The sequence below is a fragment of the Xyrauchen texanus genome, chromosome 36, assembly GCF_025860055.1.
Source record: "Xyrauchen texanus isolate HMW12.3.18 chromosome 36, RBS_HiC_50CHRs, whole genome shotgun sequence".
Lineage (NCBI taxonomy): Eukaryota > Metazoa > Chordata > Actinopteri > Cypriniformes > Catostomidae > Xyrauchen > Xyrauchen texanus.
The window spans coordinates 8,873,232-8,892,463 of record NC_068311.1 but is presented as its reverse complement, the minus strand read 5'-3'; the positions used below and the strand labels follow the sequence as shown (position 1 = coordinate 8,892,463).

The 19,232-nt window shown below is 35.4% G+C and overlaps 2 protein-coding genes across 4 annotated transcripts in view; both read right to left on the bottom strand.

The window, feature by feature from the left end:
• Positions 1 to 12,417, bottom strand: part of crppa (CDP-L-ribitol pyrophosphorylase A) — a 63,013-nt gene extending 50,596 nt beyond the window's left edge. For 2 of the 3 annotated variants that reach the window (XM_052107290.1, XM_052107288.1), the window contains exons 1-6: positions 11,668 to 12,064; positions 7,867 to 8,143; positions 6,331 to 6,480; positions 3,174 to 3,278; positions 2,067 to 2,112; positions 915 to 1,012 (exon numbers count right to left, since the gene is read on the bottom strand). In XM_052107290.1, the coding sequence (XP_051963250.1) occupies positions 915 to 1,012; positions 2,067 to 2,112; positions 3,174 to 3,278; positions 6,331 to 6,480; positions 7,867 to 8,143; positions 11,668 to 11,900 (909 nt within the window). In that variant the 5' untranslated portion in view covers positions 11,901 to 12,064. Of the gene's footprint in view, positions 1 to 914; positions 1,013 to 2,066; positions 2,113 to 3,173; positions 3,279 to 6,330; positions 6,481 to 7,866; positions 8,144 to 11,667; positions 12,065 to 12,355 lie in introns of those variants that run through there. The other variant, XM_052107291.1, reaches the window with a different exon arrangement.
• Positions 12,418 to 12,686: 269 nt separating this feature from the next.
• Positions 12,687 to 16,076, bottom strand: sostdc1a (sclerostin domain containing 1a). The gene is made up of 2 exons (XM_052107294.1): positions 15,780 to 16,076; positions 12,687 to 13,817 (listed from the first exon to the last, which is right to left on the bottom strand). Exons 1-2 carry the CDS (start codon positions 15,976 to 15,978, stop codon positions 13,384 to 13,386), a joined length of 633 nt encoding a protein of 210 aa, XP_051963254.1. The 5' UTR covers positions 15,979 to 16,076; the 3' UTR covers positions 12,687 to 13,383.
• Positions 16,077 to 19,232: the final 3,156 nt, after the last annotated feature.

Here is a 19,232-nt window from a genome sequence, read left to right as displayed (position 1 = left end):
ATAATGTGAAGACATGACTGGAGTTGGACTGATTCCAAAATGAAAATGGAATAAATGGAAAGGTGGTCACACTTTCACAAGACACCTTATCCATTTCAACGAGTATATCTAATGGTACAGCTAGAGTGTCCCCCAACCATCTGTGATTTCTCATGTAGTTGTAGGGCAGGTAGAAGCTTGATTGGTGAGGAGATGGTAGGAAATTGGGTTGTAGGCAGTGGAGATGGAGCAGTTCTTAGACAAATAGCTTTTAAGATCAAGATATGAAAAGCATTTCATGCTTTGCTGGAGGACAGTGAAAAACACTGGAAACGAATGATTTTCATAATGTTTGGCTCTGTTAGTTGTTCTTGAACATCGTAATACAAAACAGTGACAATGTTTATTGCTCCACTTGAATTTACAATGCATTTAAAAAAAATTAAATGAGGGGAGAGTTTGCAGTCAAGAGAGAGAGACTGGGCGCTGCAAAATATTACAAAGACAATAAATAGACAGCACGTCTTTTAAAAGCATTCTTCTCGCTGGTTGGATTTCTAGCACAAGTCAAATGACTCACTCCCTCACTGTCTCAGTCAGTTTTTGATTTACTCACTGATCCATAAGTAGAAAATTAACTTGAAAAAGAACTGACTGGCTGGTTGTTTAAAGACTGGAAGTTATAAATACACATTCAGAGTTTTATTGTGATTAAAAGTTCTTCAAGTAAAAAAAAAAGACATAATGTTACCAAAAACAGTATTGTTAATGTTTAGTATTTTTGTCTAGTATATGGTCAGGGTATTTAAGGCTGCTTTCTCAAAATTATCAAAAGAATTGTTAACAGAATCATTCATCCAAAGCAAGGACTACTTTAAACATTGAGTTGAGGCAGTAACAATCATATCCATAAACAGATGTCATCTTTAACGTACCATATTCAGGGTTGCCAGATTTTTTTGGAGTGTTTTGGCCAGCTTTACAGCTTCTGCATCATCTTCTGTGATGATATAAGCTGACATCGAAAGAGTCTCTATAGGGGAAATGAAAGGAATGCTTGAAGACTAAATGGATAATAAACTACAAACGACAGAGCATCTTTGATATCACAATGAATTAACAAAATTGCATTATTCTTTGTGATCTTTCTTGTGTGTCAGTCTGGAGGAACAGTGGGTTTTAATGTAATATAAATAAGAACAAAAGGAAATCCAATGTGCATTTAAAGACTTCAGGGATACAGGATGTTCCTAAGCTTCTCTCACATTGAAGGGCATCAATGTTAATCATAGGTCTTAGTAATAATACGTGCATTTAAACTCAAGGATAAACAGCTTTTTACTGACCTTTCACCACAAGTAAAAGCAGGGATATGGCAGACTAGGCAAAGGAAATTTAGCCTGCTTTTAACTCTGAAAGTTTACATACTGCCAGAGGGATCCTCTATTGTAAAGACAAACCTCAGAAAACCGTAAGGGTCCAAATAATCAGCCAAGTATAAAACTGCTCTTTAAAAGGACATTTTTAAGCAATTTGTTGTTTTATTACACTTAGTTGGCAGTGTGGAAACGGGTTACATTCCAACAGTCGCTAATTGCACTGGTTGAAAAGACTGCCATGGTTAAAATCTTAGACCCTGAGTGCATGGAAACTTTACAAAAGTCATGCACAGCATCAAAGTCACATAAATACGCACAAACATAGATGACAAAACTTTGAATTCCACTATAATTTTTCATCCAAACCCATAAACTGGCCATCTATTTAGTAACTAATAGGTTATTTCTTTAATTTCTCATAAATGCTATATAAAAAGGACAGTGTGTGTGTGCATCTTAAAATGGCTGAATGTTTGCCTTTGTGTTTGCCAATCTCTTTGCATATTTACACACACACACATAAGTAACAGTCTCGTTTTGCCAAATATTGTCACTGGCCATTTAAAACCATGTCCTGACTTGTCAAGTTGAAATATATCATCAAACAGAAATTAAGTCTGCTGTAACTCCAGTGAATGGTGATATTGTATTTCAATGAATGATTAAAAAGGCCTATATTTTTAAGATAAAATAAACGAAATAAAATACCTTTAATAATAGCCTCCGCAGCTGCTAGATCTCTTTTATAGGTCACCTAAAAAGGAAATAAGCATGTTTAAGCACTATAAAACTTTACAGAAATGGATTGTAGCTTGTGCTTAGCAGGAATATGCCCAAATGTGATTGGACAATCTGTTAGCATGATTTAATACTTGTTGCAATATGCATATGACAGTAACCCAAACAAGTATTTGGACATGCTTGGACACTTAAGTCACACTTAATGCACAAATTTAATTGCATAAATAACTACATATCAATCCAACTGGCATCTGGACACAGATGATGCTAGGCCTTTTCACAGGTGTCCTAGTACAGGGGTTTTCAAGTTGGGGTCCAGAGACCCCCAGGGGGCCTGCGAGGGGGTGCTAGGGGTTCAGTGGAAAGAATAATAGTAAAGTTAGGATAGTAAATAGTAAAAGGATTTTTCCCTTTTAAATAATTTTGCTGTTTTAAACAATAGAACTCACATTTAGCATATTAATATCACGTTGCATAGATCATTAGAAATTAATATAAATAATTATAATATATATATATATATATATATATATATATATATATATATTGTGTAGTGCTTTTCAAAACACACATTGTTTCAAAGCAGCTTTATAGAAAATCATGATTTATTTCATTTATTTTGTTAGGTATTTCCTTTTATTACACAAAACAATTATTAGAAACACAAAGGAATGCATTTATGTATTTAATTCTAAATAAATATTTTTTTTTCTATCTGCATTTTCTTGTTTCAACTTTTTGAAAGTTTGAAAACCCCTGTCCTAGTAAAGTAACAACAGATGATATGTAGACATGTTCCGATAATGTTTGACAACTAAAAAGTGACCAAATACACAGTCTTAATTTTGAACAACATATCGGTTATATCATTTGAAACCTAACAAACGTCTCTGTGTGTCTGTGCTTTCTATCTTTAAAATCAATGCAACTTGGTTTGATATTTTGTTATATAAATCACAGACATTCAGACATTTTTACATGTGGGTTAAGTGTCCAAATACTTTTTTGAGGCCACTATATATAACATAAATCATATGTATGACAGAAATAAAAGCCAAACCTAATGTCCCTTACTTTCCACAGAGTCGGTGGTCCTTCTATGAGCTTTGCATTTGTGCCACAGTATTGCAAAGCCAAGTGCAGGCACTCTGTGCCAAACTCAAAGTCAAATTCACTGCACTGAAAGGATAAACCAGGACAAAATTAAACAAGAATCTCTCCAGTTCAGTCTTGTTTGGTAAATACTGAATGAATGCATTCTTTTACATAGCTATGAGCAGAGTCACTAATGACTATTGGCTAAATCAAAATGTAAATAAATGCACTAGAGATAAGGAGGCTTTTCAAAATGGTAATATAAGCCAAATCTGCACACATTGAGTGCCCATTAAGCTTTTAAAGGTTCACTGTGTATTAAACGTCACTCAACTCTTATTCAAACACCTGTGGATAGATTAACGCTTAGGTCATAAGGTACTGTTTCTTACAGAAATAAGCATTGGGGCATGTGAGAAATTTGTTAAAAAAATGCTCCTGATTCTGTTAACATGTTGAAAAAACTGAATAGATTTTTTTAAGCTAATCACTCTAAGACAGGGGGTGGATTACAGGGTCTAAATCATGCCACCCGAGATGATAGGAAGGCAATACCTACAGCCGTATTTCATCCAGGGTGGAGTGGAGAGCTTAATTTACAGGGCTCTGTAATTTCAAGGCAAATTAAAGGAGAACTTTCAGAGTCTTGCAATCATTTAACCTTTGCCATTTTTTGCTTTTCTTCAACGCATAGCCAGTCCCTCAAGGGTTGGCTGTCTTTTCTTTTGTAAAGCACTAGCTCTCAAGGATTCAGTGGTTACCATGCTGAAATGGTATCAGTCATTTGGAGGCTACCACAGAAAGGCCTTTGGCTGTGTCCACAAACCTGCCTGTGCAACGCTGACTTACTCAAAACATCCACCTGAAATAACCCCTATTGTAAAAAGCATCAAACCCCTTGAATATGACATTAAAAAAGAAGTATGAACTACCTTATGTCATGCAATGGAAGGGTCTTAAAGAATACTGGGTTTAAAAAGCAAGAAGTATATAAATCGTTGTAGACAATTCAAAGTTGGGTTTGGAGATGAAAAGCCCCAGAAGAGTTGGGGTGTCAGATAATGCCTGAGTGGGTTTGATACTATCCATTCTTAAGACTCATCTCATCTTAGGTATTTCTTAATGTCAAGGTCTTATCTTTATTTACAATTAATTGAGGATGAACAGCTGCAACCTGACTTGGAAAACTGACGCTAATGTTCAATATTACAGAGCCAAAAACAGCAAGACTGTGAAATCAAAGTTTTCCAGGAGCACAAACTTCAGCACCCAGGAAATTATTCTCTATATGACTATATATATATATATATATATATATATATATATATATATATATATATATATATATATATATATATATATATATATATTACATTTGGACACTTCTGTCTGTTATCTAAGGGGTTAGTCAAATTAAAAGATTATGAAGTCTTTACAGCATTAAATCGGCAGTCGGCTACAATGATCTATATTGGTGTCGGCATCGACCATTCAGTCCATATCGGTCGACCACTATACCATTAATCTCCTTGTTTTTGCGGAATTAATTGCTGTAAAGACTTCATAATCTTTAATGATTTAATGATAGCAAAAGAGACATACACAAAATTCCAATAAAATAATGCAGATTATGGTGCAAATATAGGTAGATGATGTTTACACCCCAGTGCATATAGTGGCAAATATAATTTCCACTCCAACCTCATGGTTCAAATAATGGTAGATACTATTTGCACCCCTAATTAAACACTATCAGTATAGGGGCATCTCTGCAGCATTTGTATTGTGTTGATTTAGAGTCCCATAGACACACTACACTAACCCCTAAACCTAACCCTAAATTTCCTTTACAAAATTAACCATGGTTTTACAGTAACCATAGTACCACAATGGTATTTCATAGCAAAATCAAAGTAACTACAAAATTAAACATGTGACAATATAAACAACACCATATTACTGTAGTAACACCATTGTTAATTGCATCAAATCTATGGTTTTTGCCAAAAAGATAAAATTGGTTACTACAATTTTACTATAATAAAACTACCTTCATATTCATTTGATGTATTATAATAATTAGTATAAAGAAAATATTAAGAGAGGAAAGAGAATGAGGGAAACAGAATGAGAGAATGGACAGCAACAAACTCAGAATCAAACCCGGGTCAAAAAGGCACAGTTTCACCAGCATTTCGCCCCACGCCACTGAAGCAACACTCACAACAATGAGGTTTTTCTTAGATTTCTATGTTTCCAATAGACTATTGGGGTGCAAACAGCCACACTGTGTGGCAGGTGTTATTTACACCTGTGTGAAAAGTGTCACTTTGATTAAATAAACTTATTTTACACAGTACTTATTGTTGGTAGATTTTGGAACTGACATAAGGGCTACAATAAGGGCTGTAGCAGTATAGCTACAACTTCTGTGAATTGGCTGAACATGCATGGTTATCAGCTATTAATACCAATAATTCCAAACATTGCAGAGTATTGGCCGTTTAATTGGCCTGGCTGATGAAGCAGTCTATTATACTGTATACGTTTTGGGAAACAAAAAGTGTTATTTCATGTCTTCAGACAAAGATCTGCCCATTAAAAAAATATTTTTACAAACTTTTCTCAACTTGCTGTAAACTACACTTGGGTTTTCATTCACCAATATTAGAAACTTAACATAATTTCTGTGCAGCCATTGTTTAGGTTGACCTTGAGAGGTACTACTGCAATAAAACTGATTTTACGGTCTGCTATCCCAGTTCAGACTTAATAATTACGGTTTATAATTTTGCTTTTTTTGCCACACAATGTATTAACATTGGCATAATAATAATAACCATTGTGCCTTAGATCAGAAGAACCTGCAAAGTTTTTGCAAATTTCAGGAACAATCAACAAAAAAGGCAAGCTGCTCCAAGATTTGAGCGCTAACTGCAAGTAATTATTTATGTAAAGACATACATTTTGAAATCCCCAAAATTACCATAAAAGCCATTTCAGAGGGCCTCAATGTGTGTTTGAGGTTTGTAGTGAGAGAGGACAGTAAAAACTGTAATGGGATTTAACTTTGCACATTAACATTTGAGTTTGGTGCAATCCAATATAGAGAAAACAGTGTCAAGGTTGCTCATACCCGCTGGTAGGCCTGGAAAATGAAGTCATAAAGAAATCCTTGAGGCATTTCACTGGCTCTGTATTTTGCTCTCTCCAGTGAGTGGTCCAGGTAACCCTCTGATGTGGTGGCAATAACCGTAGACACCAGAGGACGTATCGCTCCTGAGGCCTAACAGAACAAGAAGGGTGGACAATATGTCAATTCAAAACATTTCTTCTCAGTATAGCTGTTTATTCATTATTACAATATGATTTATTTGGGATCATTTGGGAGGCAGAGCTCACCCCAGCCCCCCTCTAGATTTGGTCCTGCAGCAAATTACTAAAACTACAAATGAAGTGTTTGTGTCTTCTGCTTAGCTCTTCTGTTCTCGATGCATAATGTGTTACTAATTTGTGTTTTGATGTATTTGCCTTGGAAGGGTGGGAGTATGGGATTCATGTTCTGTGTTATGTCTTAAAATTCATAGAGTTATTAAAACAAAACCTTGTTCACATTAAACTAAACAATGTACAACCAATCACAAAGCTGCACCAAGGAAAGAAAGGCTGTTATGCTAAGCAATGCTAATTTGATTCAGATCCTAACACAGTACTGTACACTGCTTTTTATTTTAATTTTAATTTTAAAATTAATATAATAGTATGCTATACTGCCGCCGCATGACCTCATTGCATGTAAGGGGCAACTAGTAATCATTTTGAAAAATTATACTTTATTAAGTGTTTTTAATTCAATTTTCTTTTGTGAAAACATGCTTGTCATTCCTATATAATAAGAGATAACGTTAAACTAATGAAGCCCAGCTGTACACTACCTAGTGAACATCCTCTGATTGGTACAGTGGTCATGTGAATGTTTTCATAGTATAAATGACAGCATCTATATCACACACATACATATATCTCTATGTATTTTTTTAGGAATTCTTCTTCTACAGCTTTATGTAGCCTGACTTTTCCTCGCCTCATTAATTAAACATTCATCACCACAAAAATTTAGGGGAGCATTTTTAAAATAAAATGTTCTGTATAACAGACACCCATAACAGCTTTACATACAGTATTTTTCAATTGACTCTTTTTAATTTTTGTGGCTTTGAATAAGCAAACCAGATAATTACAATCACTGATTAAAAACACAGTGTAAACATAAGGACTGACTGATCAGAGATAAGAGATACGAGTATTTAAAATGTGGGGTTAGAGGTATAGTTCACAAAAATACAAATTCTCTCATTATTTACTCAACCTCATGCCATGCCAGATGTGTATGGCTTTCTTTCATCTGCTGAACAAAAACAAAGACTTATAGAAGAATTTCTCTAGGTCCATGGCATGAGGGTAAGTAAATGATAAGCAAATTTTCATTTTTGAGTGAACTACCCCTTTAAAAGTGCTACTCTATCATCAAATTTTGTCTGTACTACATACAATACTTTGAAACATACATGGCCGAGGGGTGCAAAACAAAATCAAATTAGCAAAGCAAATAAAAGCTGAAAACTCAACAAAATTAAGCCACAACACAAAGGAAAATAACAGTAGTACAAACCCCTTGCTCTTTAGCGGCCAAGGTAATTTTCAGAAGAAGGTCTTCTTCCACAAACGGCCGTACAGCATCATGGATGATGACCACTTTTGGTTTGGGAGTCAATGAGTCATCTGAAGTATTACTGAAGGCCTGAAGTCCATTAAAGATGGACCTGTGTCTGGTGGTTCCCCCATGGACAACTTTTACCTTTGTGTGATTAAATTTTCTGACAATATTCAGCATCAAGTCGTGGTTCTCCTTAGCAATGACAACAACAATAGTTCCAATCCATGACAATCTGTCAAGAAAATACAAGATGGAAAAACAGGTTTCATTTATCGAGTCTTAACCCTTCGGGACATTTTTGTCTTTTCATTTTAGTTTTATTCAATAATTTTGGCTATGTTAATGCCAACGGCATAAATATATATTGCCAAAGGTTTGTATTTTTGGGGGAATTTTTATATTTCCTATCAAAACCTCAGTTCCTAAAATACATCTATAATACACAGTGTTCACAAAATAGTTACACTCAGGAACTTCAGGACAATAATTTCCCAATTGAAACCCATTAAACTGCTATATTTGTTTCCAGTGCCATTAAAGCATAAAAATGAATTCTATGATATTCTGCTTTTGTTCTGGTGCCCTGGCTTCAAAATGTATAATATTTTCCACCAGATGGCGCCATTCTTTCTTTTTTTTTTTTTTTTTTCATGCTTTGCCTATGGAGCAAATACATGCTTTTTTCATTTTGCTATATTATAGAGCACTGCAGTCCAATTGAATAAATGATGCTGCTAAAATTGTGTGGGTGTGTTGGTATGGATGTCAGAGTGTGTGTGTCTGTGTGTGTGTGTGTGTGTGTGTGAGCGTGTATTTATCACTTTGTGGGGACCAAATGTCCCCATAAGGATAGTAAAACCCAAAATTTTTGACCTTGTGGGGACATTTTGTCGGTCCCCATGAGGAAAACAGCTTATAAATCACACTAAATTATGTTTTTTGAAAAGGTAAAAATGCAGAAAGTTTTCTGTGAGGGTTAGGTTTAGGGGATAGAATATAAAGTTTGTACAGTATAAAAACCATTATGTCTATGGAAAGTCCCCAAAAAACATGGAAACACAACATTTGTGTGTGTGTGTGTGTGTGTGTGTGTGTGTGTGTGTAAAAACAACAGTGTTTTTGCTATGCGATTTCTAGGTCATGAGTCAAAAGAGCACAGTTTAGCCTTCCATTGACCATTCTACGATGTCCGCGTTCACAAAGCGGAAGTTGTCATAGTTGGTTAAACTTAAAATAGACCTTTTTCACAGACTGCGATGACACGTTTCTGCATTATTTAGCAGTGTAAATCTCACGTTTTTTTTAAGTTATACACTTTTTAAATTGATAACATTATGCTTATTGTTAAATTACACTGGAATTCGTTTTAAAAAAAGGATTACCACAGCTGCGAGGGGGTTTCGATTACAGCTGTCGAGAGAGTGACAGTAAATTTGGCATCTTCTCCCATTTTACTGTCTTAATCCACCTCTCTCTATTTTTTTTCCTCTTCTGGAAAGTCATTCAAACATAGTAGTGTTTTTTTTTTTTTTTGTTCTTTTGGTCTTGGAGCAAATGGGTAAGTGAAAATAATATTTGCTGTGATCTTCACCACTGTCGAAGTTTACTCTGCAAATGTTTACTTCTGCATTCAAAAACCCGGAGTGTGAAAAAGACATATTGGGGACCACAGCTAATGTAATTTATTACATTTTATGTCATTAATATAATGTAAAAAATAAATCAATGATTACCCTTTCACAGCTCTGCAAAAGAAGATAAAAATATACAGGACTAAATAACAGCAGTAAGAAGAAAGAAATAAGCCAAAATTTCTGTCACTCCCTCATCATTTGTGTAAGACAGTGATTCCCAACCTTTTTTCTGCCACAGCACGCTTTTTACAACTAAAAACTTCTATGGCACACCACTATCCAACATAGGAAAACCATTGTCAATATTTTTCCTTTTCAAGAACTTGTCCATGTTTTCTGTCCGTAGTGTGTTTACTTGTAATGTTTAAAATTCGGCTATGCAAATATTTCTCAAAAATTAGACCTTCATTGTCCGTAATTTGGACGGGCAGGGTTGTAAAAATTCTGTCATAATCTATTATTACCCATCATTTTTAATTTTCATATTTAATGATAATAAGACATTTAATAGCTTTTATTTTCATTCACATTAATCATGAACTTATAGCAGATTATGCATTTATTTATTAATGAAGAGAACAGATGAACAATAGAGACACCACACGAAGCAGATGAATGTTTTTTCCACGCAGTGACAGGGGAGGCCACTAAAACACAGCATATGAACAACGCAATATTACAAAAAAAACAAATATGATTCAAATATGAACAAAAAACTTAAAGAATGAACTGAACAGAACTCTATCAACAAGTCAAATCTTCCTCCTGGTCCGCATCGACATAAACTCACCTGTGCCTATTCAAACGAATCAAGGGAAACTTATGCATAGAATTTGATTTTATGAGTTTGCCATGTAAAAAGCGGGAGGTTTTCACAATAAACATTGAAAACATGTATTTGGAAGAGAGAGAAAAGCTTGCAGTTGCATTGATAGCAGAAAGTAATAAAAGGACTTGTTTATGTTTAGGTCTAAGTGTTTTCTTGGTGAATTTAAATTAGTTCAATAACTGGGGTCTCTGATATTCTTAAACGATAAAGGTAATATTTAATTAAAAGAAATTATGAGACATTCAATATCTCCACAAATTTGGACAGTTTTCAAATATTTGTTGCTTAGTACTCTCACAGACATTACTGGTGAAGCAAAAAACCTGTGTGAAAAACACTTTGGTGTAAAGTCACTTCATAGACTTCAATGTATTCTGCAGCACTGACGCGAGTCACGAGAAAGACCCTTAACACGTATAAATATCAGTCACTTTTGCACATTAATCATTACGCTACACAATCACAAAAGTGACCGATTAAGGTTTCCAAATGGCAAATTTCTACAAAAGGTGAGGAGTTTGGTTCCCTGAAATTATTGTTTTTTTCATGCATTTATTTATTTTGTGGAATTTTATAATTTTCCGCACAGTGGTTGGGAAACACTGGTGTAAGAAGCCTCATCTCAGATATGGATATCTAAAATAATAAATATAATATATAATATATATTATATATAATACATAATAAAAATTACAATGTTATACATTTACACTAAATATTTTTTACAATTGAAAATATAAAAAGTGTGCTACATTTAGGTTATGTAAAGGTCTGTGAAAAGGGTCCATTGGTCAAACTAACCGATAACCCCGCCCCAAACTCACGCCATTGGCAGACAGCTGCCTCCAACATTTCTGATTGGCTAATACACGCAGGCACAGGTCAGATTCAGTTTTTTTTAGGAAGCATATTACTTACCACAGCTTTAAATGCATGCTTTTGTTACTGGAAAAAAGTGAACAGCTTTTAAAATATGATATTAGAAGCTAGCGTTTGTTTTATTGTACAATGTATCAATTATATCAAGTGCTTTAAGCACTTTCCAAATCTCGCAGCATCTGCAGATGTTCTTAATAAGGATTGCAAAACGCAGCATGCACGAGCCAATGTCTACAAGCAGTAGGTGTCCTTGGACTTCTGCCTGTCCAAGGGGGGAACTAATGGACATAATTGTGACAGGCATAATGATTTATTGCTGTGCTGTTCTTCCTCTAAATCATCTAGCAATAACAAACAAAGTCATGTATTTGGTGAATAAAATAATTTAAATGTAACGATCAGAGGAAGTCTCACCTCTCGAAGGCTTGAATCGTGTAGCTTATCAGCGGTCTGTCGAGAATCGTGCAGAATTGTTTTGGTGTGGGCAGTCCCATTCTCTCCCCGGAGCCACCGGCTGGCAGCACTACAGCTACCGGGAAATCGACCGCGGTGTGCCCGGGCCGGTCATCTCTTCGCTCTGCGGCACCTGCGAATAGACAGCCGGGCTCGAGAGGCCTGTATGACGAAGAACCGCTCTCTTCTTGCATTTCTGAAAGATTTTAATGTCTTCCTCACATGTACCAACCCTATTCATCGGAAAAACCTCGTAGCTTGATTATGCATTGTCATCGGCGCGATTTGAGCAGTATTTCGCCGGAATAATGTTGCGGTTCATCCGCAGTTACTCTGTCATGCTGTCCACCGGCAGACTGACAAAGGTTGCCAACAAGCTAATAATGACACTACAACATGTGTTCTCAATGCATGTATAAATAATCTGCCGAGTCAAAACCGAAAATTGTGTGATATTTTAATAACCCTGTTTATAATATACACATACTTTTTATTTTTAATAATTCTGACAGTGTGGTGACAGCGGATGTCAGTGTACATTATTACTAGTTCTCTTTCTCTTTTATCTCAATTTATTTATGTATATATATATATATATATATATATATATATATATATATATATATATATATATATTCTTTTTAAATACCTGTTAGATATCTGAAGTGACCTCCACCCTTTCTTTTTATATGCACATTAGCACGTGTGGTTATAACGGATCCACAGAAATGCACAAATTATTCACATATAGCCTAATAAGTAAGGATTTTAATAATTAATTTGAACATATTTTCCAAAAAACATTGAAGGGATTTTGCCACCTGGTTAGATAGATGGATGGATATATAGATAGAATTAACAAAAACGTTTAAGCATGTTCATGTATTTTATTAATGAACCATAATAAGTCCATTAATATACATTGTAATTACTAGATAGAGGTCACAATGCATCACCTTATCATTGTATACTGAGACACATTGAGATTATAATTTTAATGTTTTTACACCATACTGTAACAGCCAATATCAACATTGTCACTTTAGTGCAATATCTTGTCTGAATAATGCTTGGACAAACTGAAAATACATGATTTAAAAATATATAACATCAACTTGTACAAAAAAATATTACATTTTATAACACAGAAAGGTCCTGCAAAACAAATAATTACACAAATGACAGTGTGTGTATTTACAGATACTTGATTTACAAATAGCTATGCATTTCTCAGGTTTGAGAGATGCAGTTATTGTCAGTTATTGTTATATATAGCATAGACCTACACTACTGCAAGTTAAGTACATTTATGCAATTTTGTTATTCTACACATATCAGGCATTGACGACAAATACAATACAAATCGCAGGTCAATTTCCATTCATTTTGCAAAACAATATGCAGTTGTTGCAGATCATGAGCAATGGTCAGTGTCAGTCTTTTTTTGGCATTCGTATGGACATACAGTATCTTTGGCTCAGGGTCTCGTATGGGATTCATTGTGAATTTGTTGGTAATGACATTTGTTTTTTCCTTCCAATGACTGCAAATAACTTCTGTCTCACAGTGAAGTCAGAGCCCTGCACTCGTTCTCAAATGCAGCACATTTGCTCCAATGAGTAGACCCCACAAGCTCTCATATTTAGTTCATTTAGATGGGAAAATCAAGTGCTTTGGTCAGTTATAGACCAGTGACTCATGCCAGTTCTCATTGAGTTTGCCGTTCCGATGCTTCACTTGCCTTTTGGGTTTGTGAGGCATCTGGGTTTGAGTGTATCCATCAGACTTGTTTTCCGATTTGTTGTGTTGCCGTGTGTATCTTTTGCATTTGCAGGAGGTCACTACAGTGATCTTGTAGGTCCTAGTGCTACCATCCTGACATTGGAGCTGAATCCGTTGGGTACGGGTCTTGTCATTCATGCAGCGCCATTCCTGACTGTTTTGCCGGTTCCAGAACTTTCTACCATATCCACCGATCCAGTTGGGCAGCATCTGCGCTGAAAGGCACTGTCCTGTGCACACCAGTTCTTTAACAGGGTTTATGCTGGTGCACTGTCCATCTGAGATGTACTTTGTTGAACGCAGTTCCCTGCAGCCCACAGGAACACGTTCTATAACAGAAAGTGAAAGAAACTTTAGAAGATTTTCAATCAAAAATAATAATACAAATTTATATCTGATAGATTTTGCAATGCTTGGATTGATATCTTTGCTAAGTTTGGAAATAATTTAAAAACAATCATGGTTCACACATTGAAGTTCAGGCTTGGAAAAGTTGTGGAATTTCTATAGTAAATAAATTTTTCTAGTTCTACAGCTCAGATCTAAAATATTTCAACAGCTAGAAATTGTCCTTTGTGAGTTTAATCTATATATAATTGTTATTATTTAAATCATTAGCCATCTCAAACTGTGTTCTTTGAACAAAGTCACTGAAATTCATTGTTCAAAAGGTATGGAACCCCTGCCAAGAGAATGCATCAGCAGGATGTGCTAAAGTGCTTTAAAAATGCTCAGTTAGGGATGGGTCAATTGAGAACTGTAATATTTTCAAGGTTTTAGGAGAAAAACTTTAAGAATACACCTTGGTGTTGTGCTGATATATACATATATATACCTTAATGGTCTTTCACTTTTACCTCATCATACTTAAACAACAGCAGTATAGAATATGTGCTTTGTTTGGTGTATTTCAAGACCCCACCTATAACGGCCCTTCTCTGAACTGGGAGGAAATGGTTTAGGGTACAGATGACTGATGACAAATAGTCTCTTATTGTTTGATAAGCCATTGCTGCTGGCAATACTGTCAGCATTGTTCTGCCTGGAAGCAATATCTCCTGTCAGCGTAACCCAAGTCAAAATCCATTCACAGAGCAAAAGCACACCTCAGTTACAATGTGCCCCCCTCTCCATGACAGGAGGTGATGAATGAGGAGTGGAGGGCCATTTTCTACCTCCACACTTCAAGTTAAGGCATTTCAAAACAAACAGGGCTCCCATAGGACACTTCCTGAATAACTGAGCTGCACCTACACTCTCCCAGTCTGACGGGATTCACTCAGCGGGCATTGTGCTCAGCTCTCTTTTATCTCCACTGCCCGGTAAGTTTGTGAGCCAAGAGAGTGTGTCATTCATATCATTATGCCATCTCAATATGTCACATAAATTCACATAAATTCACAACCCTTCTACTAATGGACAATGTTAGAGCAAAGCTACTCTTAAAGGGACAGTCCATCCAAAATTCATCTGAAAATTCTATAATCATTTACTCTCCCTCTTGTTCTTACAAACCTGTATGACTTTCATTCTTTCTTCTGGCAGAATGTGAAATACTGATAGCCTTAGTCATCATTCACTTTCATGGCATCTATTATTTTATTTATTTTTTCCATACAATAAAAGTGAATGGTGACTGAGACTGAACATTCTGCCTAACATCTCTTTTGTGCTCTACAGAGGAAATAAGATTGTATGGGTATAGAACAACATAAGGTAGAGTAAAAGATGACAGAATTCCAATTTTGGGGTGAACTATCTTTTAAGCCAACGTTTTTCAACCAAGGCCCCCTGGGGGCCATATAAATAGTGCAGGGGCTGCATGGATAGATATATAAACCTATATTCAAGACATTTAAAACTTTTGAATCACCATTAACTATTGATACGTATTTTGCAATATTGTTTTGTTAGTTTACACTATTAATAAAAGTTATCACGGTTTACTGAAGAAAATATTTTCTTTATATATTGGAGGACCCTTGGTACCCTGAGTGTGTGAGTTGGAGTGTAGCTAATGATTGAAAACCTTTGTCTTAATTTTTTAAAGTTTTTGTTTGTTTTAGTTAAGTTAAAATTATTAATGGGAGAAAAAATATATATGTTATTCAATGTTTTGTGGAAAATTTGCTTTCTATGGCAGACTTGTGAAAATCTTCTCAAGGCAACGCAATTTTTTAAGGGATTAAACTTAACTCCAGAATGTCAAAATAAATCTCTTTTAACTATTTAAAAATGCATTATAATTTAATAACATTAATTAGCGTCGTTAAGTTTGCGCGTGAACTCACCGCCTCTCTCCTGTGCTGGGAACCCTCTGCTGCCGGTGCGCGCGCGATTCAGAGACGCGTTGCTCTGAGCATCCGGAACGGGACTGACCACATGAGTGTAGAAAATCTCCGTGGCATCGTTCTTCAAAGTCAGACCACTCTTTATTAAAAAGCAAAATAAAAACATAAAATTGCACGATTCGGGTGCGTTTATATACATATTTAAATAACCCACAGACGGTTCCCCGATAACAAGAAGAGAGATGCGCCTTGTATCTGAATGACTCCCTCAGTCACTATCATATCTTGGGTTATATATGCATGCTCCCGCCTCCAGCGCTGGCCAAAGCTCAGGTGAATTTCTAAACAAGCGCAGTTTCTCCCCTAAATTAACCACTCCCAGTGAAAAAACATCTGGGATGAAAATGAATGGTTTACTGGACCCCCTGAGAGCTCCTAATTCACTTAGGGATATTTGTGCAGTTATACTGTACATGTGTATGATTTTTTTTATTATTAAAGAGTACAATGTTCTCATTGTGAAAAAAGACAGAGATCCTTTAACTTAGAGTTGTTGGGGTTAATTACTCATTCTGACTGTTTGGAACAATTAAAGTGTCTGACTTGTTTTAACACTTTTGCCATTTGTAAATGAGGATGAAAAACAATTATTTTGGGAAAAGCTGCCAGGTTTGATTGAGTTGATTGAATGGTTGATGACAGGGATTCATTCTTGAATGATGGGCAAATGTATGACACCCAAACAGATTTTTGTCACAATTGATTGGCTCATTTTGACTGTTGCTACATCCAAATATCCTTACGATATACCCTTCAATGTCAAAAACAGTATGCCAATGGAATAGTATGTCCGAATCCTCAGTATTCATAAAACAGTAAGCGTGAAATACCTGGATGACCTATATTTCCAGTGAGATTCTGAAGTGAGGATCAACTGGACACTTTTCTATTCCATAATCCCTCTGGACAGGAGACAACGTCACGCTCAGAACACTGGATTAAAAAGAACGGATATGAACCACGAGTTGGAGGACTCTTTTCAACTAAGTGATATATTGTATATACCAAGAATGTTTTTCCTTGTGCTTAAATTGTGCTTGTTTAACAAAACCAGAGTAGATTATTTTCAAAGTTATTGTTTTTACCTCATAGATTCAGGTTACGGGTCAATACCCACCTCCCCAGCTGAAGTATGTCTGAAATTCATACTACTCACATGCATAAAAATAACGTACTGTTTTACTAGTCTAGAATTGCATCTATCATCAAATACAGGGATGGATTACCGACTGGACATATGGGGCCAGTGCCCAGGGGCCCTTGACAGTCCGAGGGGGTGGGAGAAGGTAGCGCAAACCAGTTTGGTGATTTCCCCCCCCCACCCCACGCTCAAAAACCCATCAACAATGAAACGTTATTCACTGTTTTAAAAGTAAAGCCACAAGACAAACAATATACACGTTAACATGATTTTAGTGTGATAAAATTACCTTTTCTGTGTAATGTTAGAACCAATTTTACAACTTCGTTGCCATGATGATGCAATGCCAACAACCCCTAAAATGACAGTAGAAATGATTTAAAAAAAAACTTTACAGCTCAAATAATACATGCATTTTAACAGATGCAAGTACTTTTATAAAATTATTCACATTTCTATCTTTAAACTGTCCAAAAAAATGGCCCCATTCATTTCCATTGTAAGTGCCTCAATGTAACCTCGATGTTTGCTTCTTTTTTTTTTTTAAAGAAAAGGAGGGACGAGTCTAAATAAATTTTGTTGTAATCAACATCATGTCACAAATTATGTCGATTGAGTTTCACTTGTTTTGAACCCGGAATATTACTTAAAACAGATTAAGAATTTTGGGTTAACTATTCATTGAAGATACACAACATTTAGGGGAACGTCTGCCCCCTGGTGGACTAGAAAAGCCAAGCAGAACCATCTATTGTAAGTAGGCTTTTAGGACTTCTAAAGGTTTGAGTAAAAAATATATTGTCACGGCTTGTCGTCAGTCCCTGTGTTGGTTGATTTGCGCGTTACCCACATGCAGAGAGAGATTCTAAGAGCGCGCGCTTCCCCTGACTGCTTAACTATGATTGGTCATCAAACAAGAGTGAAGTGTTTCTATTAGCAACCGCCCTGTGTCGTAAGAAATGGAGGTAGGTGTGAGGTAGTCTGCATTTGTCTAGTTATAGTGACTTTAGGTTTCCACCATTGCTATTTTGGCATGACTAATATTTTTTTCCTTGTGGGAGAAAAATAAAGACCCTTTGCAAAAGTGTGTGATAAACAGTGTTGGGTGTAATGCATTACTAAGTAATTAATAACTGTAATTACATTACTTTTTCATAAAAATAAAAAACATTCAGTAGTTTAATTACATTTAATTTTATATTACTGTACAATTCTATATAAAACAATAGTGAATTTAAAATCAAAATATAACGTCTAATGTTAAAAGAACAATTTCATGTATATCCTTGTATTTTTCATCTGGTCGAGGATGAGGGTTTAATAACATAATTAGTAATACATAATGTAATAACTTTTCAGACAGAGTAATTATACAAAGTACACTAATCTAATTACACTGTAGATGTAATTAGTAGAGGTAATTGCTTTTTCTGTCTCAACTCTTTACTTGAACCCCTTCACACAAGATCCTGAATATCGCCAATATGTGGTCAGTTATTTGCCATCTGTGCCGTTTTTAGACAGAAAAGTTTGGCATCCAAAAACATCTACACTTATTACAAAATGACAATTCACAAAAGCGACCAAAAACTTGTCAAAAGTAAAGCCACAGGACGTAAACGATATGCACGCTTACATGATTGTAGTGTGATAAACTTACTAACCTGTTCTGTAGTTATTGCCAATTTTACAACTTCGTTGCCATGACGATGTATCATCAATGAACCTTAAAGTGACTAAAAATTAAGATTGAAACCGCTTTACCGCACAAATAATACATGAGTTTTAACAGAAGTAGTGCTTTTATCAAATTATAAACTTCACATTTCTGCCTTTAAACCCTTAAAAATATTTTGGCCCTATTCACTTCTATTGTAAGTGCCTCACTGTAACCTCGATTTTTGCTATTTTTTTTATTTTTTTTTGTTGTTGTTGTTTTTAAAATCGATTGCACTTAACTTGTTTTGAATCGGGAATATTCGTTTAAACTAAATTACACCATTGAACACCAATGTTGCAGCCTAACATTGCTGATATTTGTAGTTATTTTACAACCCAGTCCTGACACACGTGCTCTCATAAACCGCATAAAGTAATTTATAGCATTTACCATCAATGCAATGTGATTAAAAATCAATGTATGATTGACAGCAACAAGCCGAACGAAGGCAAGTATTCAAGCTGTTTTGCGTAGAAAGACAGTTTATAGTGGATTCTATTTGGCAGGCGAGTATTATCACCTCCTGCAGGAT